The following is a 26,230-nucleotide window of genomic DNA, read 5'->3' as shown; positions in this document are numbered from 1 at the left end:
ATTCAAGTCCTTTGCCTATTTTTTAATTCTTTGTTTGGCTTTTGGTTGTTGAGCTGTAAGAGTTCTTTATATATTGTATAGTACACTCTATGAGACATGTGATTTGCTAAGTTTTTCTCCCATTCCATAGACTGTCTTTTCACTTAAATGAACAGAAGCTTCTGTTTTGATGAAATTTCTCTTTTGTTTTCTCTATTTTTCTTTTGTTGCGTGTGCATTTGGTGTCTTCTTTAAGAATCCATTGCCAAATCCAAGGCCATGAATATTACACCTGTGTTTCTTCCTAACTGTTCTGGTTTTAGCTCATAAATATAGGTCTTTGACCCATTTTGAGTTAATGTTTGTTTGTTGTGTAAGGTGCAGTTCCTTCTACTGCAAGTGGAGATCCAGATGTGCCACACTGTTTGCTGAAGAGACTTTTTTTTTTTCACTGAAGGGTCTTGGCATCCCTTTTTTTAAATAGATTTTTAAAATTAATTAATTAATTAATTATTTTATTTTATTATGTTAGTTTTTTTTTAAGATTTTTATTTATTTGTCAGATTGAGAAAGAGAAAGCACAAGCAAGGAAAGCGGCAGGCAGAGGGAGAAGCGGGCCCCCCCTCTGAGCAAGGAGCTGATGCGGGACTCGATCCCAGGATCCTGGGATCATGACCTGAGCCGAAGGCAGACACTTAACCAACTGAGCCACCCAGTCGCCCCAGGTCTTGGCATCCCTTGTCGGAATTCAATTGACCACAGATGTATGGGTTTATTTCCGGATTTTCAATTTTTTCAATTTATTTATTTTTGCGAGAGAGAGAGAGAGAGAGAGCAAGCATGACGAGGGGGAGGGGCAGAGGGAGAAGCAGACTCCCCGTTGAGCAGGGAGCCTAATGTGGGGCTCGATCCCAGGACCATGGGATCACGACCCGAGCCGAAGCAGATGCTTAACAGACTGAGCCACCCAGGCACCCTGGACTTTCCATTTTATTTTACTGGTCTGTATGTCTATCCTTATGCCAGTGCCCTACTGTTCTGATTACTGTAGGTTAATAGTTTTGAAATCAGGAGGTGTATGTACTCCAATTTTGTTTTTCATTTTCAAGATTGTTTTGGGTGTTTGGGCCCTTTGCAATGCCCTGTGAACTTTAGGATGGACTTTTCCATTTCCAAAAAAATGTTTTTGGAATATCGATATGGTATATATTAAATCTGTAGACCTCTTTGGGAAATATTGCCATCTTATCAATATTAAGCCTTTTAAACCATGAATATAGACTGTTTTCCCAGTTACTTAGGGTCTCTCATTTATCCCAACAATTTTTTTTTGTAGTTTGTTGTGTACAAGTCTTGAACCTCCTTGGGTAGATTTATTCCTAATATTTTGTTAAAGGTTGTTTTACATCTATGCTCACAAGAAATACTGGTCTATAGTTTTCTCCTAATGGATTTTTCTGGTTTTGTTATCAGGGTGATGGTGGCTTCATAAGATTATTTAGACAGTATTCTATCCTTTCCTACTTTTGGAGGAATTTACAAAGGATTCTTATTAATTCTTACTTAAAAGGTTGGCAGAATTCACCAGTAAAGCTATTTGGTCTAGGCTTTTTATTTTGGGGAATTTTTACCTGTTTATTATCTTTGCCTGTGATAGGTCTGTTCAATTTTATTTGTTCTTCGGTTACTTTTGTACTTTGTGTGTCTCTAGGATTTTGTCACTTTCATCTAGATTATCCAGTTTGTTGGTGTACAATTGCTCATCGTATTTTCTTATAGTCCTTTGTAACTGTGTGTGTGTGTGTGAGAGTGTATGCATGTGCCTACCACCACACATATAAAATAATGGTGTTATAGCAACCCCACAGGCACAATTACTAACCTAACTCCCTTATCTAACTCCTATCACTCATAGACCTGTCCCTGAAGGTGCAGGAGCAAGGACACAGAAATGTCACTTTGAGTTCAAATCAGGTGAAGATGCTGCTGAACTGGGATGTGGTGCACGAGTCTGGTGACTCAGGTACTGGCTGAGATGGGGGGAAGGTCACAAGATGCCCAAGGATGTGACAAACAGGGAACTGAGGATTAAAGGGAAGGGGAGATTTAGTGAGGCCCAAAGAATCCATCTGAGGAGAAAAGAGCCCTGTGGGAACCCCAAGGTATCAACATTGACCTCTTCCTGCAGGTCCTTCTGTGGTGGGCCTTGTCTCCACACCAGGGATGGGCAAGTTGCTGGCTGAGGCCCGCCTGGTCCTGGGGCCTGAGAGGCAGGCAGTTCCACATGGGGCACACAAGGGCGTGCTGCGAGGAGTCTCCTCTGTCCTGCTCTCAGACGTCATCTCTGCCTTTATGAGCAACAGGGACACCCAGAACCTCAACTCCCCTATCACCTTCATCTTTTCCCACCATGTGAGTGCTGGTGAGATGGGACTGTGGGTGTGGAAGGAGCCTGGGTCTTGGGCACAGCCTCGCTGCTCAGCTCAGTCTTGATTGAGGTTCTTGGGGGCTCCCCCATGGCTGCATCATTCCCCAAAGAAAGCCTTTTGCAAGCCAGCTTTGGATATGCATTTCTGAGCACCAGAACAATCAGGTCCCACCTACACTCTGTTTCTACAGTCACTGACCCCTGGGCCAACACAAAAGGTGTTCTGCGTCTTCTGGAATCACACTCCGGATGGATATGGTCATTGGTCCACCACAGGCTGCAGGATGGTGGCCACTGGAGACACCGGCACCACCTGCCAGTGCACCCACCTCAGCAGCTTTGCCATCCTCATGGCCCACTACGATGTGCCGGTGAGAGCCCTGAGAGAGGCTGCGTTCCATGCCTATTGCTCTGAAACATATTTCCCCACATACGGGGCTTAAAAAAAACCCCAAATTTATATCTTGTTTCTTTGGGGCAGCACTTGGGCAGGGCATAACTAATTGTCTGCTCAGGGTCTTACAAGCCTGAAATCAGCCAGATTTGCATTCTCCTCTGTGGCTCAGGTTCCTCCTGTGAGCTCCCTGTTTGTTGGCAGGATTCATTCCTTGCAGTGGTAGGACTGGGATTCCACTTTCTTGCTGCCTGTGATCAGGGGATCATGCTTGGCTACTAAGGACTACCTGCTTTCCTTCTCTGGCTGCCCTCAACCAGTGTTTCAACATTTCTATCCAGAGGCCAGCAGGAGGAGCTCCCTCACCTCAAATGGTCTCTAATTTTGAATCTTTTAATCCAGGAAGAGCCCAGAGATTTGATGGCTCCCTGATTAGACCGGGCCCACCCAGGATAAACTCTCTCTCTTAGAGTCAACTGAATAGGACCTGAATTCCATCTGCAAAATCCTTTCAGAACAACACAATTTGGCCTTTATCTGAAAACCCAATAGAAGGTGTGTGTATACCTTCTATCACTGCCAAATTACAGTTTGCATAACAGAGGTGTCCTCAGGGCAGGAGTGTTTAGGGGTTATAGAATGGAAGATATGGTGGTGTCAGAGGTCAGAGGGCCTGGGAAGCCAGTGAGGACAGGTAGATTAGGAACTATGTTTGCTTGCTGCCCTGGCCAGGTGAGCTGGTCACTTCCTCTCAGTCACCAAAACTAATGTCTCACTCAGGTGACCTGTAAAGTAAAACAAACCATTGTGAATTCTGGGGCTTTGTCTTGAGGAAGGACTCTCCTATCCTTTGATTTTTTTTTTTTGTATTATGTTATGTTAGTCACCATACAGCACATCAATAGTTTTTCTTTTTAATTTAATTTTATTATGTTATGTTAGTCACCATACAATACCTCATTAGTTTTTGATGTAGTCATCCACAATCTATTGTTTTTGTATAACACACAGTGCTCCATGAAGCTCGTGCCCTCCTTAATACCCATCACCGGGCTAACCCATCCCCTCACCCCCCTCCCCTCTAAAACCTTCAGATTGTTTCTCGGAGTCCATAGTCTCTGATAGTTTGTCTCCCCGTCCGATTTCCCCCTTCATTTTTCCCTTCCTTCTCCTAAGGTCCTGCATGCTGTTCCTTATGTTCCACAAATAAGTGAAACCATATGATAATTGCTTTTCTCTGCTTGACTTATTTCACTTAGCATAATCTCTTCCAGTCCCCTCCATGTTGATGCAAATGTTGGGTATTCATCCTTTCTGATGGCTGAGTAATATTCCATTGTATATATGCACCACATCTTCTTTATCCATTCATCTGATGAAGGGCATCTTGGCCCTTTGCACAGTTTGGCTATTGCGGACATTGCTGCTATGAACATTGGGGTGCATATGGCCTTCTTTTCACTATATCTGTATCTTTGGGGTAAATACCCAGGAGTGCAGTTGCTGGGTCATAGGGTAGCTTTATTTTTAATTTTGTGAGGAACCTCCACACTGTTTTCCAACTTGCATTGCCACCAACAGTAAGAGGGTCCCCTTTTCTCCACAACCTCTCCAACATTTGTTGTTTCTTGCCTTGTCCATTTTTGCCATTCTAACTGGTGTAAGGTAGTATCTCAGTGTGGTTTTGATTTGAATTTCCCTGATGGCTAATGATGATGAACATCTTTTCATGTGTCTGTCAGCCATTTGTATGTCTTCTTTGGAGAAGTGTCTGTTCATGTCTTCTGCCCATTTTTTGAATTGATTATTTGTTTTTTTGGGTGTTGAGATTGAGAAGTCCTTTATAGATCTTGGATACCAGCCCTTTATCTGTAGTGTCATTTACAAATATCTTCTCCCGTTCCGTGAGTTGCCTCTTTGTTTTGTTGACTGTTTCCTTTGCTGTGCAGAAGCTTTCTCTCTTGATGAAGTCCCAAAAGTTCATTTTTGCTTTTGATTCCCTTACCTTTGGACTTGTGTCTTGAAGGAAGTTGCTGTGGCCTATGTCGAAGAGGTTACTGCTTGTGTTCTCCTCTAGGATTTTGATGGATTCCTGTCTCACATTGAGGTCTTTCATCCATTTTGAGTTTACCTTTGTGTATGGTGTTAGAGAATGGTCGAGTTTCATTCTTCTGTATATAGCTGTCCAATTTTCCAGGCACCATTTATTGAAGAGACTGTCTTTTTTCCATTGCATATTTTTTCTTGCTTTGTTGAAGATTACTTGACCATATAGTTGAGGGTCCATATCTGGCCTCTCTATTCTGTTCCATTGGTTTATATGTCTGTTTTTGTGCCAGTACCATGGTGTCTTGGTGATCATGGCTTTGTAAGATAGCTTGAAATTGGGCAACGTGATGCCCCCAGCTTTCTTTTTGTTTTTCAACATCTCCTTGGCGATTCGGGTCTTTTCTGATTCCATACAAATTTTAGGATTGTTTGTCCCAGCACTTTGAAAAATGCCATTGGTGTTTTGATCGAGATGGCATTAAAAGTATAGGTTGCTCTGGGTAGCATAGACATTTTAACAGTGTTCATTCTTCCAATCCAGGAGCATGGAGTGTTTTTCCATGTTTTTGTGTCTTCAATTTCTTTTTTTCCTTTTTTCTTTTTTTCTTTTTAATTGTTATGTTAATCCCCATACATTACATCATTAGTTTTGGATGTAGTGGTCCATGATTCATTGTTTGTGCATAACACCCAGTGCTCCATGCAGAACGTGCCCTCTTTAATACCCATCACCAGGCTAACCCATCCTCCACCCCCCTCCCCTCTATAACCCTCAGTTTGTTTCTCAGAGTCCAGAGTCTGTCATGGTTCCACTCCCCCTCCGATTTCCTCCCCTTCATTCTTCCCCTCCTGCTACCTTCTTCTTTTTTTTTTCTTAACATATATTGCATTATTTGTTTCAGAGGTACAGATCTGAGATTCAACAGTCTTGTACAATTCACAGCGCTTACCAGAGCACGTACCCTCCCCAGTGTCTATCACCAGTCACCCCATCCCTCCCACCCCACCCCCCACTCCAGCAACCCTCAGTTTGTTTCCTGAGATTAAGAATTCCTCATATCAGTGAGGTCATATGATATATGTCTTTCTCTGTTTGACTTAATTCGCTCAGCATAATACCCTCCAGTTCCATCCACGTCGTTGCAAATGGCAAGATCTCATTCCTTTTGATGGCTGCATAATATTCCATTGTATATCTATACCACATCTTCTTTATCCACTCATCTGTCGATGGGCATCTTGGCTCTTTCCACAGTTTGGCTATTGTGGACATTGCTGCTGTGTCTTCAATTTCTTTCATGAGTGTTCTGTAGTTCCTAGAGTATAGATCCTTTACCTCTTTGGTTAGGTTTATTCCCAGGTATCCTATGGTTTTTGGTGCTATTGTAAATGGAATCAATTCTCCAATTTCTCTTTCTACAGTTACATTGCTAGTGTATAGGACAGCAACTCATTTCTGTGCATTGATTTTATATCCTGCCACATTACTGAACTGCTGTATGAGTTCTAGTAATTTGGGGGTGGAGTCTTTTGGGTTTTCCACATAAAGTACCATGTCATGTGCGAAGAGAGAGTGTTTGACTTCTTCTTTACTAATTTGAATACTTTTTATTTCTTTCTGTTGTCTGATTGCTGTTGCTAGGACTTCTAGTACTATGTTGAACAATAGAGGTGAGAGTGGGCATCCTTGTCATGTTCCTGATCTCAAGGGAAGGGCTCTCAACCTTTCCCCATTTGGAATGGTATTTGCTGTGGGCTTTCCATGGATGGTTTTTATGATATTGAGGAATGTTCCCTCTATCCATACACTCTGAAGAGTTTTAACCAGGAAAGGATCGTGTATTTTGTCAAATGCTTTTTCAACATAAGTTGATGTGGAGGTTCCTCACAAAATTAAAAATAGAGCTACCCTATGACCCAGCAATTGCGCTCCTGGTTATTTACCCCAAAGACACAGATGTAGTGAAAATAAGGGCCATATGCACCCCAATGTTCATAGCAGCAATGTCCACAATAGCCAAACTGTGGAAAGAGCTGATATGCCCTGCAACAGAGGAATGGATAAAGAAGATGTAGTCCATATATGATAGAGTATTAGCCATCCGAAAAGATGAATACCAACTTTTACATTAACATGGATGTGACTGGAAGAGAGTATGCTAAGTGAAATAAGTCAAGAAGAGAAAGTCAATTATCATATGGTTTCACTTATTTGTGGAACATAAGGAATAGCATGCAGGACATCAGGAGAAGGAAGGGAAAAATGAAGGGGGGTGGAATTCAGAGGGAGAGATGAACCATGGGAGACTATGGACTCTGAGAAACAAACAGGGTTTTAGAAGGGAGGAGGGAGGGGGGATTGGTTAGCCCAATGATGGGTATAAAAGAGGGCACATACTGTATGGAACACTGGCTGTTATATGAAAACAATGGATCATGGATCACCACATCAAAAACTAATGATGTATTGTATGGTGATTAACATAACATAATAAAATAAAAAAAAAAAAGAAATAAGTCAAGCAGAGAAAGTCAATTATCATATGGTTTCACTTATTTGTGGAGCATAAGGAATAGCATGGAGGACATTAGGAGAAGGATGGGAAAAATGAAGGGGTGGGGGAAATTGGATGGGGAGATGAACCATGAGAGACTGTGGACTCCGAGAAAAAAACTGAGGGTTTTAGAGGGGAGGAGGTTGTGGGATGGGTTTGTCTGGTGATGGGTACTAAGGAGGGCATGTATTGCTTGGAGCACTGGGTGTTATATGCAAACAATGAATCATGGAACACTACATCAAAAACTAATGATGTACTACTATATGGTGACCAACATAAGAGAATTAAAAAAAAGCATTATGGTCTGAGAATATGCAGGGAATAATCTCAATCTTTTGATATAAGTTGAGACCTGATTTGTGACCCAGTATGTGGTCTATTCTGGAGAAAGTTCCATGTGCTCTTGAGAAGAATGTTGTTTTAGGGTGGAATGTTCTGTATATATCTATGAAGCCCATCTGGTCCAGTGTGTCATTCAAAGCTCTTGTTTCTTGATTTTCTGCTTAGATGATCTGTCCGTTGCTGAGAGTGGAGTATTGAGGTTTCCTACTACTAATGTATTTTTATCAATATGACTATATTTCGGTTAATGGTTGGCTTATGTAGTTACCTGCACCCATGTTGGGGGCGTAGATATATATATATATTTTTTTATTTGCGAGAGAGAGAATGAGAGACAGAGAGCATGAGAGGGAGGAGGATCAGAGGGAGAAGCAGACTCCCTGCTGAGCAGGGAGCCTGATGTGGGACTCGATCCCGGGACTCCAGGATCATGACCCGAGCTGAAGGCAGTCGCTTAACCAACTGAGCCACCCAGGCGCCCCTGGGGGCATAGATATTTACAATTGTTAGATCTTCTTGTTGGATAGACCCTTTAGGAATGATATAGTGTTGTTCTGTGTCTCTAACTACAGTCTTTAGTTTAAAATCTAATTTGTCTGATATGACAATTGCCAGCCCAGCTTTCTTTTGAGGCCCATTGGCATGGAAGATGGATCTCCATCCCTTCACCTTCAGTCTGGATGTATCTTTAGGTTCAAAATGAGTCTTTTGTAGACAGCATATGGATAGGTCCTGTCTTTTTATCCAATCTGCAACCCTGTGCCTTTTCATGGGAGCACTTAGGCCATTCACGTTGAGAGTGATTATTGAAAGATATGAATTATTTGTCATCATGTTGCCTGTGAAGACCTTGTTGCTATCGATTGTCCCTGTATATTTCTGTTCTATATGTCTCTTGGGGTTTTTCTCCTTTTATAGAACCCCCCTTACTATTTCTTGCAGGGCTGGCTTAGTGGTCACATATTCTTTTAGTTTCTGCCAGTCTTGGAAGCTCTGCATCTCTCCATCCATTCTAAATGACAGCCTTGCTGGATAAAGTATTCTTGGCTGCATGTTCTCCTCATTTAGTACCCTGAATATGTCTTGCCAGGCCTTTCTGGCTTGCCAGGTTTCTGTGGATAGGTCTGACATTATTCTGATGTTCCTCCCTCTGTACATACAGAATCTCTTCCCCCTAACTGCCCTTAAGATGGTTTCCTTGGTTCTAAGATTTGCGAGTTTTACTATTACATGCCAGGGCATTGGTCTGTTTTCCTTGATCTTGGGAGGGGTCCTCTCTGCCTCTAGGACATGAATGTTTGTTTCACTCCCCAGATTAGGGAAGTTCTCAGCTACAAATTGCTCAAAGATATTTTCTAGTCCTTTCTCTCTTTCCAAAACCTCAGGGATCCCAATAATTCTGATATTGGATGTTCCACTGAGTCACTAATCTCTCTCAATTTGATCCCTTTCATTTTAATTTATTTTTCCCATGCCGCCTTGGTTTCCTTCTTTGCTATCATCTTATCCTCTAGCTCACTAGTTCGTTCTGCCTTGTTTACTCTGGCAGTCAGAGCATCCAGTTTAGACTGCATTTCATTCATAGCATTTTTAATTTTGGCCTGATTAGATCTCATTTGTGCCCTTAGAGATTCTATATTGTCGTTAATATTTTTCTCAAGCCTAGATATTGCCTTCATAATTGTTACTCTGAAGTCTATTTCTGACATCTTGGTTATATCCATACCCATTAGACCTGTGGCAGAGGCTACAGTCTCTGATTCTTTTCTTTGTTGGGGGTTCCTCCTCCTAGTCATTCTGTTGAGGGTTGGTTGAGGGAATGTACAGAGTCCAAATTACTGACCATAACGAAGCAAGATGCACCTGTTTTCTAGGGACCTTAGGGTTGTTGCCCTCTTGTTCTCCCAGCCTGTCTTCTGGGGGAGGGGCCCACTGCACTGTTACTCAGGCAACTCTGTTTGGGCAGAGTTGCCCTGCCCCCTGTAGGGTGGATGGGCTCAGTGAAAATTGTTTTTTTGGGGCTTTTGTTCTCTGGCTGCTTTCCCTGGCAGTTTTCTGCGTCTCTTCTGAGAGTCAGAGCAGAAGTGTCCGTTTCCAAACCTCTGTCCCAGAACAGAGAAATCGCAGTCTGTTCTTCAGTGAGCTCTCCAGGCCACACTGTCTCCATTTTTGTCTGTGGTGCTAAAAACCACAGTGTCCTGGGTTGTGCACCCCACAGCAGCGCTCCCAGCTGTCGCTTCCAGGGCCGGACACGTCTCTGCCCTTTGTACTTCTAAAACCACAAGCTGCCCCCGTTTTGCCCGCCTGTCCCTGTAGCTCCAGGTTTCAGTCTGGGGGGCTTGCCTAAAGTCTTTTCCCCGCCACTACTGGTCTGCGTGTCTGTGCCTGGTCCCCAGAGTGGGAGGATTTTGCCTTCCTGAGCAAGATCACGGAGGGTCCTTCCCCCTTCCATTTATATTCTGATATCTGCCCACAGAACCTTGGCTCTCCGCTTCATACCTCAAAACCAAACACCGGAGATATTCTGTTTGTAGAGATCCAGATCTATCCTCTTACCTCTCAGGCTGACGTAAGATTCAGCTCAATTTATGTGACCGGTTGAAATAGAGTCCCTACTCCTCTGCCATCTTTTTTCCCTCTCTATCCCTTGATTTTTGCAGGATCTGAATGAGTTCAGAATCCCATATATAATGGAATATTATGCAGCCATCAAGAAAAATGAAATCTTTCCATTTGCAATGACGTGGATGGAACTAGAGAGTATTATGCTAAGTGAAATAAGTCAGTCAGAGAAAGACATGTATCCTATGATCTCACTGATATGAGGAATTCTTAATCTCAGGAAACTAACTGAGGCTTGCTGGAGTGGTGGAGGGTGGGAGGGATGGGGTGGCTGGGTGATAGACATTGGGGAGGGTATGTGCTATGGTGAGCACTATGAATTGTATAAGACTGTTGAATCATAGACCCGTACCTCTGAAACAAATAATACATTATATGTAAAAAAAAAAAAAAAAAAAAAAGATAGTAGGAAGGGAAAAATGAAGAGAGGGAAATCGGAGGGAGAGACGAACCATGAGAGATGATGTACTCTGAAAAACAAACTGAGATTCTAGAGGGGAGGGGAGTGGGTGTATGTGTTAACCTGGTGATGGGTATTAAGAAGGGCACATACTGCATGAAGCACTGGGTGTTATACGCAAACAATGAATTAGGGAACACTACATCAAAAACTAATGATGTAATATATGGTGATTAATATAACATAATAATAAAAAAAAGAATCCCATAGAATTCTAGCATTCTGAACCTGGAGGAATTTCCCGAATAACATAACAAATTAACCTGGTTCCTCCATTCTTGATGTTGCTACGCCAAAAAATAAAATAAAAAATAATGGAAGAGTCATTATGCCAGAGCAGGAAAATGTGACTGTGATGTCCTCTTTGCTTCTCTTTGCTGGGTCCCAGGTGGAGGATCCCGTGCTGGCTGTGATCACCTACTTGGGGCTGGGCCTCTCTCTCCTGTGCCTCCTCCTGGCAGCCCTCACCTTCCTGCTGTGCAAAGCCATCCAGAACACCAGCACCTCGATCCACCTGCAGCTTTCAATCTGCCTCTTCCTGGCCCACCTGCTCTTCCTCATGGCCATCGACCGGACTGAGATCAAGGTATTGACATTGTCATAGGGGAGTCCCTGCTCTTCCCCAGGGGATGCTCAGTTCATGGAGCCATGCTGCACTGATACCTTAATAAAATGGCTTTGGGTCTCAAGGACCCAAAGGGAAGTTTTGAAGGGTAAGTAGCCTATTTCACATTGACAAAACTAGAGAAGAACCCTTCTCTTAACAACTTCTTTATACACATGAGAGTTCTCCCCCATGGCAAGATATGGGAAGGGTCCTGGGGCCACCCTCCTCCCTGACAATCCCTCCTGGTGACACCTTTCTCCTCCCCCAGGTGCTGTGCACCATCATTGCGGGTGCCCTACACTATCTCTACCTGGCGTCCTTCACCTGGATGCTGCTGGAGGGTCTGAATCTCTTCCTCACTGCACGCAACCTAACGGTGGTCAACTACTCCAGTGTGAGCAGGGTCATGAAGAAGCTCATGTTCCCCGTGGGCTATGGAGTCCCGGCTATAATTGTGGCCATTTCTGCTGCATCCAGGCCTCTCCTTTATGGAACACCCACCCGGTAAATGCAAATTCCCTACATGATCATGGTCAGCACTAGAACCAGAGTAGCATTTTTTATTATGCCCGAGCATAATACAGAGAAGACACATGAAGTAATAATCCTTAGGACATTTTTCTGGTGGAAAATTATAATAATTAAGCAGCATGTCTTTAAACCTCTGTCCTTTGAATAGCAAAACTGAAGCCAAAGAAGTGCTTAGGACATCATTAAAAAAATTGAATCTACTTCTTCTTCTTCTTCTTTTTTAAATTTTATTATGTTATGTTAGTCACCATACAATACATCATTGTTTTTTGATGGGGTGATCCACGATCCATTGTTTTCGTATAACACCCAGTGCTCCATGCAGTATGTGCCCTCCTTAATACCCATCACCGGGCTAACCAATCCCCCCTCCCCCCTCCCCTCTAAAACCCTGTTTGTTTCTCAGAGTCTATAGTCTCTCATGGTTCTTTTTCCAAATCCTTTCAGATGTTCCAATGTTTTCATTTGGAAAAGGGGAGTTGATTTAAATAATGAAGTAATAGATTGTATTATAGTTAAGATTTAGAAGGTGCTTACCTTATGCCATGCTTTTTTGTAACCATTTTTGATTGTGTTAACTCGCTTAATCCTCACATTAACACTATGAGTTAAGTACAGTCATTTGCCCAATTTTACAGATGAAAACTGAACCACAGATAGTTAAATTAAATGCCCCAAGGTGCTTGGCTAGTAAGTGGCAGAGCTGAGATTCCAATCCAGGGAGTCAAGCTGCAGAGCTCATACTCTGTTATCTTCACATCTAATACCCAGTTTTTGTTTTATTTTTTTATTGAAATATATTTCACATACCGTAAAATTGACCCTTTTTAAAGTGTACAGATGAATGTTTTTTAGAATAATCACAGAGTCATGCAGTCACCACCACAATGGTGTTCTAGAACACTTTCCTCTTGTGCACAACATTCCCTCCTCATTCCTGCTACCCTCCTCTACCCCTGCCCCCAGCCACCACTAATCTACCCTCTGTCTCTATAGATCTTCCTGTTCTGGATATTTGATGTAAATGAAGTCATACATGTGGTCTCTTGTGACTGCATTCTTCCCTTTGTAGGATGCTTTCAGGGCTCACCCACATGGTCGTTGCAAGTATGGTGACTTCGTGACTTCATTCCATGTTGTTAATTACTCCTGATGGTGGTATTATTTTGCAAATAATATTCCATTATACAGATACTGCATCTTGTGTCTCTATCATTTGATAAGCTCTTAGATTGTTTCCAGTTTTTGCCATTATGAATGATGCTTTCATAAACATACATGTGTAAGTTTTTATGTGAACGTGTATTTTCATGGGTTTTGGGCATATATCCATTTGTGGCATTGCTGGATCATGTCACACATCTACGTTTAGCATTTGGACAAACTGCCATGTATTTTCCCAAGTGTCTGCACCATTTTAGATTCACACAAGCAATCTGCACATGACGGTTCTAATTTCTCCACATCATCAACTCTTAATTTTCTACATTTTGAATGTTAGCCCTTTGCAGGAGTTTGAAGAGATATCTCATTGTGGTTTAGGCTTCAATTCCCTCCTAACTAGTGATGCTGAGTGGCATTTCCTCTGCTTATTGAGCCTCTGCCTATCTTCTTTGGAGAAATGCCTTTTCAGATCTTTTGCCCGTTTTTAAATTGGGTTATTTGTCTTTTTATTGTTGAGGTTTTGATAATAGATTCTGGACTTGGTGGTGCCTCCTCAATATGTGATTTGTAAATATTTTCTACCAAGCTGTGTCTTTTCACTTTCTCGATAATGTCCTTTAAAGCAGAAAAGGTTTTAATTTTGATGAAGTCCAGTTTTTTTTTCTTTTGTTGCTCATGCTTAGGATGTCATATCTAAAACCATGTGCAACTTAATATTCCTACATTCCCTTCCTCCTCCCAAAATTATGTTTGTATCTTACAAGCCCACAGACACAGTTTTATAAGTATTGCTCTGTGCAGTAATCTTTTAAAACAGAAGAGGACAAGAGTTACAAACAAAAATATACTTACAGTGTCTTTCATAATACCTACATAGTTACTTTGACTTGTTCTCTCCATTTGTTTGGATTCAAGTGACTGTCTAATGTCCATCACTATCAGCCCAAAGGACTCATTTAGTATTTCTTGTAGGATAATTCAGCAAGCAAGAATTATCTTATTTTTGTTTTTCTTAAAATGCCTTAATTTCTTCATTTTTCAAGGAGAATTTAGCTAGATGTGGAAGTCTTGGTTGACCATCATTTTTTTTGACACTTTGTAGAAGTTATTCCACTGCTTTCTGATCTCCATGATTAGTGTTTATTTTCTTGAAGTTTTTTTTGTTGTTGTTGTTTTTTTTTTGAGAGAAGGAGAAGGAGAGAGAGGATGGTGGGGCAGAAGGAGTGAGAAAATCTTATGCAGGCTCTATGCCCAGCACAGAGCCTGATGCTGTGGAGTTATTCTTAGAAATATATTGTAAACCCTAAGGAGTGACTGTGGAAGCAGCTGAAACGTGAGCAGTGTTCCTGTTCTCGAGCTATTGAACCCAATGGCCCAGTAGGAGCAGGATCCCGCAATCTCCAGGGGCAGAGCATAAGTTAGGAGCTATAAAAGAATGTAACCCTCAGCCCCCACTTTCTGCACCTGGTGATTGCTAGCCCAAACATCCCGCTCCTCCCTTATCCCATGACTGACTCTCTGCATGCCTATGCGTAGGGGAGAATGGAAGCCTGCTTTCCGGCTTCAAGACATTTGCCATCCCTCTGTACTCTTGCCCATAATTTGAGGAATCTGTCCTTGCTTTTCTGGCGCAAAACAAAAGAAAAGCTATGTGCAGGATTCAGCTGCCGCTGGTCTCCCTGCCTGCGTGGCTACTCAGATCGGTGTCTGAGAACTTTATTTCATTGTGTGACGACAGATGCGGGGCTCCATCTCATGACCCTGAGATCATGACCTGAGCCAAAATCATGAGTAGGATGCTTAACCCACTGAGCCACCCAGGAGCCCCTTATTGAGAATCTCTTGTATGTGAAAAATCAATTTTCTCTTGCCACTTTAAAGATGTTGTCTTGGTCTTTGTCAGTAGGTCTATGATGTGTTTTGGTGTGGATCTCTTTGAGTTTGTTCCACTTGTAGTTCATTTAGCTTCTTGGATGTGTAAATTAATATTTTTATTTAAATTTGGGAAGTTTTTAGCTTCATTCTTCAAGCATTTTTCTGCCGTTTAGCTTTGTCTTCTTCTGGGACTCCAGTATGTGTATGTTGGTGCACTTGGTCCTGTGCCACAAGTCTCTGGGGTTCCTTTCATTTTTCTTCATTCTACTTTCTTTCCATTCCTCAGATGCCATAATTTCTATTGACCTATATTCAAATTTATTAATTTTTTACTTTTACCAACTCCAATCTGTTGTTGAGCCGTTCTGGTGAATTTTTCATTTCAGTTATACTTCTCAACTCTAGAATTCCTATTTGGGTCCATACGTAGTATCTATTGTTTTATCCAATTTCTTTATTTGGTGAGACATTTTTGTCATATTGTCCTTTAGTTTTTAGTTTTTCTGTATTTTCTTTATTTTTTTTTTCTTTTAGAAAGAGAGAGAGAGAGCGCAAGCCACAAGTGTGAGCAGGGGAGGGGCAGAGGGAAAGAGAGAATCCCAAGGAGGCTCAGTGAGGAGCCTGCCTCGGGGCTCCATCCCATGACCCCAAGATCATGACCTGAGCTCAAATCTAGAGTCAGGTGCTTAACTGACCGAGTCACCCAGGTTCCCCTTCCTTTAGTTTTTTAGACCTGGTTTGGTGTTTTTAAAATATTTATAATAACTGATTTAAAGACTTTATCTACAAAGTTTGAAATCTGTGCCTCTTAGGAGACATTTTCTTTTGACTGATTTTTTCCTCTGTGTCTGTTGCACATTTTCTTGTTTCTTTGGATAGATCATAAATTTTTGGTTAAAAGTCAATATATTAGATAATATATTGTAACACCTCTGTTATCAGATTCCTCCTCCCTCCCAGATACGTTGTTTCTGGTATGTTGGTGGGTTTTTTTGTTTGTTTGTTTAGGGACTTTCCTGGACTAATTCTGTAGAGTGGTCATTCCTTGCAGTGTGTGACCTCTGAATTCTCTGCTAACTTAATTAAAGTTCTTAGTTTTATTTTTAGTCCTGGGTTACTATGGTGTTGGTCACATCTGGGTCAGGATAATTTAATGGCGACCCAATGTTTCTTCAGAAGACTTCCTTAATGCTTTGCCTGTATGCTTTGCATTCTTTTACAAAGGTATGTGTGTGAGAAGGCACACCTTCAAACTTAGGGTTGTACACATAACAGTCTTAGCTTTCACTTTCTGATTGCACAAAGCCTCAAGGTCAGTCAGAGATGAGAGACTAGTGCTTTCTTTTTTCCCTACGCCTTTTCAAAAACATTTTTTATCCAATTAAATGAATATATAGTGTTTTGTTAGTTTCAGAGGTAAAATTTAGTGATTCAACAATTGTATGTAACACCCAGTGTCATTACATCAAATGCCGTCCTTAATGACCATCACCCACTTACCCCATTCCCCCACCCACCTCCCTTCCAGCAGCCCTCAGTTAAGAGTCTCTTATGGTTTGTCTCCCCTTCTGATTTTGTGTTATTTTATTTTTCCTTCCCTTCCCCAATGTTCTTCTTAAATTCCACATGTGAGTGAAATCATCTGAGATTTGTCTTTCTCTGACTGACTTAATGCACTTAACATAATAACCTCTATTTCCATCCATGTCGTTGTAAATGGCAAGATTTCATTTGTTTTGATGGCTGAGTAATATTCCATTGCATGTATATGCCACATCTTCTTTATCCATTCATCTGTCAATGGACATCTGGGCTCTTTCCATAGTTTGGGTTTGTGGACATTGCTACTATAAACATTGGGGTGCATCCCTATGCCTTTTTTGAGTGAGGCATATCCTCGTGCATCCTTAGATTTAGAGGAATATTTCAGAGGTTTTCAAAATTTCTTATGGTCCTTTGGTTCTCCAGTATTTCCTTTTAAATTGCTGGACAAGTTCTTGTTGATAGCACCTGACATCATAGACCTAGACAGCTGGTGATGTGAAAGTAGTTTGCTCTCGTATTGGTAGTGCCCTAGAGTAGGCTCCCTTCTTCCCCATGAGTTCTCAATCAAATCAACTAGCCACCAAATTTAGAGAATAAAGGAGTTAGGAACTACAGAGTTAGAAAAAAAGTATTGGTTGTGTTCTGGGGATGATGATGATGCTTTTAATGGAGCTCCAAAAATAGATCTCTCCATTGTCTTCAGTGCTCTCCACTTTTGGCTGCCGCACCACTAAGGTCCAAGTTAAACCATCCCAGGCTCCTTTCTCCCCAGTCTTACGGAGGTTCAGTAGTTTCTCTTGGATAGACTATTTTCAATTTGTTCTGTGGTTTTGGGTAATTGCCAGAGTTTTGAAATAGTTGGTTTTCACTGTTCTCTGTGTATTTTGTTGTTTTAGAAGGAGAACAAGTTCACCAAGGTCCTTACTCCTCCATTCAGTAAGTCAGTTCCCAGGACGTGCACTCCTAAGCACAACATGCTGCTGCACGTATTGAATGGAGCATTGGGTGTTATACGCAAACAATGAATCATGGAACACTACATCAAAAACTAATGATGTACTGTATGGTGACTAACATAACATAATAAAAAAAGTAAAGATTACTGAACTGTGTAGTTTAAATGGGTGGATTTTATGGTCTGCAAAATATATCTCAATAAAGCCACGAAAACATTTAAATCTAAGTTGATGGGTTTGGCAGCCGATGGAAACAAATTCAATGGAAGAGCACAAGAAAGGCCCCTCAAAGCATGTTAGGCTCACAGGACTCGTCAAAATCTGTTAACACATTTGTGGACTTCTTTATTTCAACACTGTTTATCTCCATAACATCATCCAATGTCAATATGTCAGCTAAAAATATAATTTCCTTAGGGAATCTTCCTTAACCATTCTAATCCCTCAGACTCCAAACTAAGCAGGACATCCAATGATACATTCTCACAACCTCACACTTTTATTGTATTGTTACAGTATGTCTAATTGTGTGTCTCCACTTCATGTGAGATTTGTGGGTTTTAAGACCATGTTTACTTTCTTTACCACTGTACCTTCGGAGCTAATGACAGAGCCTGCCACAAAAGAGTCACTCAATATTTGTTGTTGAATGAATGAATGAACGAATGAATGAATTTATATAATAGTTCTATATTCCCAAGGACTAATGCATTTTTTACTCTCTTGCTCAGCTGCTGGCTCAATCCAGGAAAGGGATTTATATGGAGCTTCCTTGGGCCAGTCTGCACCATCATCTCTGTGAGTGATGATATCACAGCATCCCTAATGCTTAGCTGGGGGTCATAGGAAGAGCAGGATTTTAAGGGTGTGTGTGTGACAGGGGCAGGCATGTCCCTGGATTGTCATGTCATTGTTTGGTCTTCTAAGACTGCTCCTCAAACTACAAACGCTAACACTGTTACTTGATATGAAAATGACTTAAATGTGGAGTTGATGTTGGACAGGCTAGGATACAGATCACAGATTGAAATTTCATTCAATAAACCTTTTGTGGTTTCTTGAAGGTCAATTTAGCTTTCGTTCTGATGACCCTCTGGATTTTGAAAAGCAAACTGTCTTCCCTCAGCAATGATGTATCCACCCTCCAGAACACAAGGTAAGATGGAGAAGAGGGTGACAACTGCACAGACATGTGTGGTCCCAAGGACAAAGCCACGTGCCTCAGCAGCCCCTGATGCTTCTTCTTGGGGTCTGCTAAGGGGACCTAGAGCAGAGAGATGCAGCTATCCTTCTATGGCAGCTGGCTCAGATTCAGTGGTGTGCTGATGACACCCTGGCCAAGATGTTCTGTCTATTCATTTTTTTTCCCAGAAAGACAGCGAGAGTATGGGGGAGGGAGGAGAGGGCTGGGGGGAGAGAGAAATTCTTAAGCAGGCTCTATGCTCAGTGTGGAGCCCAACATGGGGCTCTATCCCATGACCCTGAGATCATGACCTGAGCTGAAATCAAGATTCAGATGTTTAACCGACTGAGCCACTGAGGCACCCCTGTTCTATCTATTTCTAACCCCATTTTGTAACTCTGTTGGCAGCAGGAAGAATTGGCATTGGTTAATAAACATTCTTTGGACTTTTGCCAGCAATCTTATGACAAATGTACAGAGAATATTTATGTTCCCAAGAAGCACTTAGAAAAACCTGTGATTGCTCTCACAACCCAGCCTACATTTCCACACCCCACCCTAGTTCAGGCTCCTTCTGACCCCTCTTCCATTCCTCTCTGTGGAGAAAATGGTAAGTCAACATCAAATCTTCTGGGAGGCTTGTGCAGTCCTTTGTTCCAGCAACCTTTGTGAAAATTTTTGCTTTCTCTTCCATGTTCCTATTATTATCCATTCCAAATGAAAATAGAAATCTCCCTTGGCTAATTGAATTTAAATAAAAAATAAACTAATGATGTACTGTATGGTGACTAACATAACATAATAACATAAAAAAAAATAAAGATGGTTTCTCAAAAAAAAAAAAGAAAGAAAGAAAGAAAGAAAGAAAGAAAGAAAGAAAGAAAGAAAGAAAGAGAAAGAAAATAGAAATCTTGCCATTGTTATTTTTTAAATCCCAGGTCCCAGCACAGAGCCGGATGCCAAATGCCTTCTCAGTAGTGTTGAATGAATAAAATTCAAGATCTCCATGGAGCGTCATAAAATTTTTGAAACGTACATTATGAAGTATCCCTATCCTCCTCAATGCAAATCAAAACACCACCCTGGTCCCTCATGGCATTTTTTCTGTAAGGAATCATTGACAATAAAGATCAAAGCTGATCAGAAGTCAGTCTGAGAACTCATCACCAAAAGGGGAAGAAAGGAGAATCCATAGGGTAGAGAGGAGAATGTTTGTCATTGTGTTGCCCCGGGTGCATCATGAGCCACCTTTCTCGTCCAACCCAGGATGCTGACATTTAAGGCCACAGCTCAACTCTTCATTTTGGGCTGCACCTGGTGCCTGGGCATCCTGCAGGTGGGTCCAGCTGCCCATGTCATGGCTTACCTCTTCACCATCATCAACAGCCTGCAGGGCTTCTTCATCTTCTTGGTGTACTGCCTCCTCAGCCAGCAGGTACCACTGCCCAGCTCCCACCCAGCAGTCTTCCTATCCTCACTCCTCTCAGTGAGCTGATCCAGAGCGTATTTGCCTCTGCAGGTCCGGGAGCAATATGGGAAATGGTTCAAAGGGATCAGGAAAACAAGAGCTGAGTCTGAGAAATACACACTGTCCAGCAAGGCCATGTCTGATGCCTCCAAACCCAGCACGGTAAGATCACGCATTGCTCCCAGAGCACTTCACTAAGTGATCTGCTTGAGTACCATATGCTTATCACACTGAACAACTTTAGTGTGCAGTAGATGATGCCCTAGGGTGACTCACACTTGGTTTGCTTTTTGACTCTTTACCTGTTAGTTTAATGTTAATAATTTAGCTGTTGATTAATTGTTACCTTTTGGCCTCCCCTATGAAGACGATGCTTCCACCTGCTCTTTGGATCCCATCCTTCATACCTTATCAGTTATCTTTAAATTATTGTTCAGGGGCGCCTGGGTGGCTCAGTCGTTAAGCATCTGCCTTCAGCTCAGGTCATGATCTCAGGATGCTGGGATCGAGCCCCGCATCGGGCTCCCTGCTCCGCAGGAAGCCTACTTCTCCCTCTTCCACTCCCGCTGCTTGTGTTCCCTCTCTCACTGTGTCTCTCTCTGTCAAATAAATAAATAAAATCTTTAAAAAAATTAATTATTGTTCACACATACTCCTCTCTTTCCACTTCCCTAAGGCACCATCTCAACAATATTCCTCCCATAGTCATGGAGACATGTTTGGCGTTCTCCTCTATCTTAAAATCATGTACTACTTGCCTCCGTTTTAGCTACCAGCCAAGAGTTGACTTCTCTGTCTCCATTTCCTTGCCTTAAACTTACTCCCTTCTCCCCCAACTCTTGAAAATATGGTTCCCCCATCATGCCACCCAAACAATCATCTCTTAGATCTACAGTGATCTCCCTGTCCCTAAAAGTTTTCTCAGCAACTTCTAACTATTCATCCTTTCTCATGAAACACTCCATCCTTATTCTGTGTAGATTCTACTCAGACACGCTTCTATTTCTTTCTTCCATTCTCTCTAGCTTTTCTCTCTTTGTTTCCTTCATTGCTTAATCTAATGGATCAGTTCCAGAATAACTTCAGTCCTGGTTAAATCTTTCCTCCTAGACAAAGCATCTATTCTCTAGTTACCACTAGACACAAATGACGGCCATGTACATTTTTCTTGCTCTGATCTCTGAAATCTAGACGAGTATTTTCAGCTTCTTATTTCTTATGTCTTGAAGACACCTTTAGCTCAGGCTTCCAGTAGAAGAGTTGCAGTCTTTACCCCAATTTAATCCTTTCTCATGACATCTTTCTCTCTCTGGATGATACTCCATCATCCTGTGGCACAAATTTGGATCATAAAAGTTACTCTCAACAATGATTTTATTTCCCACCACAAGCTATCCGTTATGCAATCCTTGTTGTTTTTATCTTCTCAGTATGTCCCCAGTATGTCCTGCTGGCTCAATCTTCATCACTCCTCCTTAGCAGGCTGCCATCTTTGCTTGGCTGAGCAACTGCTGTATCCTAATTTACCACCCCTTTCTACTCTTGTCAGCTTCTCTTGCATATTTTACACATAATTCAGAGGGACCTTTTCAAAACACAAATAAAATAATGCACTCCTTTGTTAAACTCACTACATGTAGGATCAAACCCCAAATCCATAAATCAATGAGTATTTGCTTGGGTTGTCTCCTGCTTTCCTCTCCAGCTTCATCTGCCATAAACTCACCATTATTTTGGCCACACCAGATTTCTTTCAATTTTTTAAATTCACTGTGTCTCTTTGGAACAAAGACTTTGCACATCCTCCCTCTACTCGCTGTCCTTGAAACACTCTTTTGTTTTCCTTGACTCAAAACTAGGTGAGCCTTCAGATCTCAGTTCATGTGTCCATTCCTCCAAGAAGCCTTCTCTTCCTGCCTTGATTAGGCCAGATTCTCCTGTTTTTCACTCTGATAGCCCCTGTGCCTTTCCTGCAGAGCAGTTGTCGGAGTCATTTACTCTTGGTTTTCACTGTTCCATTAATGTCTGTCTTCTATCTGGATTTCAGCCCCGACAGTGCTATGTTGGTTTTTCCCTCTAATGTATCCCCAGCATTTCACACAGGGCCAGGCACATAGAAATGCTCAATACATAATTGCTGCATGACTGATTAAATTAAATGAATAAACTGCATTTGCAGAAGGTGCAAGAACTGTCTTGCTCACCAGTCTCTTTCCAACTTTCCAAGTGCTTGATAATTATCCAGGGAGCAAACAAGTGAATGAATAAATGAATGAATGAATTGCCTGACCAGGAGGGTATTAAAACAGTAGAGTAAAGAATGGATGAGTTTATGATATCACTTTCTCTTGGGAATATCGAGATAATTCTCTGCCCCTTTGTTTCATTATTGACCATCATGTCTACTGAGTAAGACCCAAATATTTCCTTATGATCCATGAGCATCATGTAGCTCGTAGTTCCCAGACTGAAGCAGGTCTGTAATGAAATACCAGCTCTCTCACGTGCTTGCTATGTGAACTGGGTCAAATTGCTAAACATCTTAAATCTTCCATTGCCTCCTTCCTCTTTTCCCTACACTAGACAGTTTTCTTAAATTTGCTCATTCTGAACTAATTATTTGCTTCCGTGTGTAGGCTTTCAGGTGGCTCATACATTGGTGGGAGGGGGCTGAACATCTCTCACACACATTGTAGATGTTGATTCAGCCAAGGATGGTGAATGTAACCAAGCAGGAGCTAATGCAGCATCCCTCGGTACAGCTGATGCCACCACACAAGGGAAGGGTCCACATATCGGAGATGTTCATTCTGGCTGTATCACAGCCCTGTCCCACTTGGGGCTTGCATTATTCAGGAAGAATGTAATAAATAGTTCATACCTTTCTGTTTAGGGAATGCTGACAGTACTTAACCTCCGTGTTCTTTAGTTAGCTCAGCCTCAGTAAGGCCATATCGTCATCCCTTGGAGCTTTTCCCTAGGAGTCCCTGAATAGGATCTGAGCTTCCTTCACTCATTTCCACATATATACTTCAATTGTATTTGTTTCCTTTTGCTGTTGTTACAAGTTTTCACAGACTTATTGCTAAGAACAACACAAATATTAGGGATGCCTCGGTGGCTCAGTTCGTTAAGTGTCTGACTCTTGATTTCTGCTCAAGTCATGATCTCAGGGTCCTGAGATCCAGCCCCACAGTGGGCTCCGGGCTCAGTGTCAAGTCTGCTTGAGATTCTCTCTCCTCTCCCTCTCCCCACCCCCCTGCACTCTCTCGTTCTCTCTTTCTCTCTTGCTCAATTAAATAAGTAAATCTTTGCTGCTATGAACTTTAGGGTGCATGTGCCCCTTCTTTTCACTACATCTGTATCTTTGGGGTATATACCTAGTAGTACAATTGCTGGGTCTTAGGGTAGCTGTATTTTTAACATCTTGAGGACCCTCCATACTCTTTCCTAGAGTTATATGCAACTAGTGAATCACTGAACACTACATCAAAAACTAATGATGTACTATATGCTGGCTAACTGAACATAATAAGAAAGTAAGTAAATCTTTTAAAAATTCACAAACATATATCTTACAGGTCTAGAAGTTCGAGGTTTCCAATGGGTCTTATGGGAGTAAAATCAAGGGGTGAGCAGAGCTGAGTTCCTTCTGGAGACTCTAGGAGAGTTTCTAATTTCTCACCTTTTCCATCACCTAGAGTCTGCCTGCTTTCCTTAAATAGTGTCCCCCTGCTCCATTCACCTTTCAAAGCCTGCACTGCAGTATCTTCAAAACTCTCTCACTCTCACTCACTCTCCCCTGCTTTTGTCAGTTGTATCTCTTTTCCTGTCTTCGACTCTCCTTCCTCCCTCTTTCTTTTAAAAAGACCTTAGTCATTACACTGCCTCACTTCCCATCTAAGCTACATAACTTAATTTTAGCTCAAAAGTCCATTTTTTCCCCCGTGTGGAGTGACATATTCACAGGATTCAGGGAGGAGAATGTGGGCATCTTTGGGAGAATCATTACTCTGTCTACTGTACATAGTTTTGGTTTGCCTATTGTAGGACCATGAAAATCTGCCTGGTGTTATAGTGTTTGAGTAAATATCAGCCCCCCTCCCCTGAGATGATCTGCACAGTGAAGAAACATACTTTCTGTGAGAAAAATAGCATCAGATAGCTGTGTAAAATGTTAAGTCATCTGATCAGCTGTTTCTACTGTCTGTGAGCAAAGGACCAAGCAAATCCATTCCTTAATGTAGTTGTATTTTCTCCTGTCTCTTAAAATTCGGTGCCTCTCATGTTTAAAAATATAGGAATGTCTCCCCCTCATCTTGGCATCTCTTCTGTGGCTTCCTGAAGCCTTGTTCAAGAAAACCACAATATTTGCTCTTGCATTCAGTTCTGAGTAATTTCACAAAGCACCATTTTTATAACCTTCTTGTGTAGAGATAAGCATGTGAAGTTGCCTAACTCAAACACCAGAAATCACACTAAGCTTTCTATAGCCCCAGGAACAAATAACTCGTATAGGTAATGCAAAGGATAAGGGAGCAAAAGGAGAATTCACTGTTTTTTTCCTTTATATCTTAGGTGATTGACAACACATAACATTTCCAACCTTGTGTTAATTTCCCACCCTCCCTCTTTTATTTCTTTTCATGTAAACCAGCATTTTACAAACCTTGAAGCAGAGGGATGAGGACATACATCTTGAGAGAGACAGGTTTGTTTTTTTTTTTTTTCCCTGTAGCACATTTCATTGGTCTTATCTTCTGTAACTTGGGGGTTAAGATTTGTAGGGAGATGGGACTTCTGGGATGACCAGGGTCTCACCAAATATAATAGTGTATGGCCTTTTGCTCTTCCTCTGACCTATTTTCCTGGCAAGGAAATTTTGTGATTGAAGGATTAATTAAATTTCTTATTTTGTTTTTCATAGGAAAATTTAAAAAATACTTATTTATTAATTTAGGGGGAGAGAGACAATGAGTGGGAGGGGCAGAGAGGGAGGGAGAGAGAATCTCAAGCAGACTCTGTGCTTAGCATGGAGCCCAACATGGGGCTTGATGTCACAACCCTCATCATAACCTGAGCTCAAACCAGGGGTCAGACCTGTAACTGACTGAGTCACCCAGATGCCCCAAAGGAATCTTTAGAATTATCTTTCTGTAGTCTTTTATAACATTTCTAAATATTATTTTTTCTAGGTTAATTAAAAAATATCTTGAGTTATATCCACTTATCCCATGGAAAATTGGAACGGTTATTCTCTGAGCAAATGAGAGGATAAAGAAGACTGTTGTGTGTGTTTCAAGAAATTCACCACGTCAACCATGTGAAAGAAGTCAACTATGTTTGACATCAAGACCTGCATAATCTGGAATTTTTCTGTGTCTTTCAGTGTGCCCAGAAAACTTTCCACATTTAAAGGGCCCGATGTGGCCCAATTTCTTGGTCACTTTGGGTTACATGCTTTTCTGAAACCTCTCCTTCCTACAAAGACTCTTCCACATGCTGAACATCTATGAGTTGGAAAACCCACCTCATCGGATTTTACTACCAAAAGCATCCATAAGAATGGAAAAGTTCGGGGGCGCCTGGGTGGCTCAGATGGTTAAGCGTCTGCCTTCGGCTCAGGTCATGATCCCAGGGTCCTGGGATCGAGCCCCACATTGGGCTCCTGGCTCAGTGAGAAGCCTGCTTCTCCCTCTCCCTCTGCCTCTCTCCCTGCTCATGCTTTCTCTCTCTCTCTCTGTATCTCTGTGTCTCAAATGAATAAATAAAATCTTAAAAAAAAAAAAAAGAATGGAAAAGTTCGCACCATAGTATGGATTTTGAAATTTCTTGGTTCTGTTTTCTGTGCTGTTAATTATTCATTCATTCAAATATATTGATTTCTCATTAGGTCTAAGGCAGAGACCAAGAGAGACACAGGTTTTGCCTTCATGGAGATTTAAGGGGGCAATAAAGTGATTTTTGCACCTAGAGTTGACTCAGAGGCTGAAAGATTTCTATAAAGTACATTTCTATTGCTGGACAATTGAAGTATAATCCATTTCACAGACACCATCTTGTCTCATC

The 26,230-nt window shown here is 41.7% G+C and overlaps 1 protein-coding gene across 1 annotated transcript in view; it reads left to right on the top strand.

The window, feature by feature from the left end:
• The window catches only part of ADGRE2 (adhesion G protein-coupled receptor E2), a 72,695-nt gene extending 46,823 nt beyond the window's left edge, over positions 1–25,872 (top strand). The window contains exons 8-18 of the mRNA XM_034997559.1: positions 1,895–2,002; positions 2,168–2,391; positions 2,599–2,778; positions 11,221–11,418; positions 11,708–11,943; positions 18,242–18,308; positions 18,575–18,666; positions 19,960–20,128; positions 20,213–20,323; positions 24,819–24,872; positions 25,357–25,872. Coding sequence (XP_034853450.1) covers positions 1,895–2,002; positions 2,168–2,391; positions 2,599–2,778; positions 11,221–11,418; positions 11,708–11,943; positions 18,242–18,308; positions 18,575–18,666; positions 19,960–20,128; positions 20,213–20,323; positions 24,819–24,848 — 1,415 coding nt within the window. The 3' untranslated portion in view covers positions 24,849–24,872; positions 25,357–25,872. The remainder of the gene's footprint in view (positions 1–1,894; positions 2,003–2,167; positions 2,392–2,598; positions 2,779–11,220; positions 11,419–11,707; positions 11,944–18,241; positions 18,309–18,574; positions 18,667–19,959; positions 20,129–20,212; positions 20,324–24,818; positions 24,873–25,356) is intronic.
• The last annotated feature ends 358 nt before the right edge of the window (positions 25,873–26,230 follow it).

Source organism: Mirounga leonina, unplaced genomic scaffold (assembly GCF_011800145.1).
Source record: "Mirounga leonina isolate KUSES-001 unplaced genomic scaffold, KU_Mleo_1.0 Mir_94, whole genome shotgun sequence".
Lineage (NCBI taxonomy): Eukaryota > Metazoa > Chordata > Mammalia > Carnivora > Phocidae > Mirounga > Mirounga leonina.
Note: the sequence above shows the minus strand (reverse complement) of the source record. Positions and strands in the feature narration are given on the sequence as shown.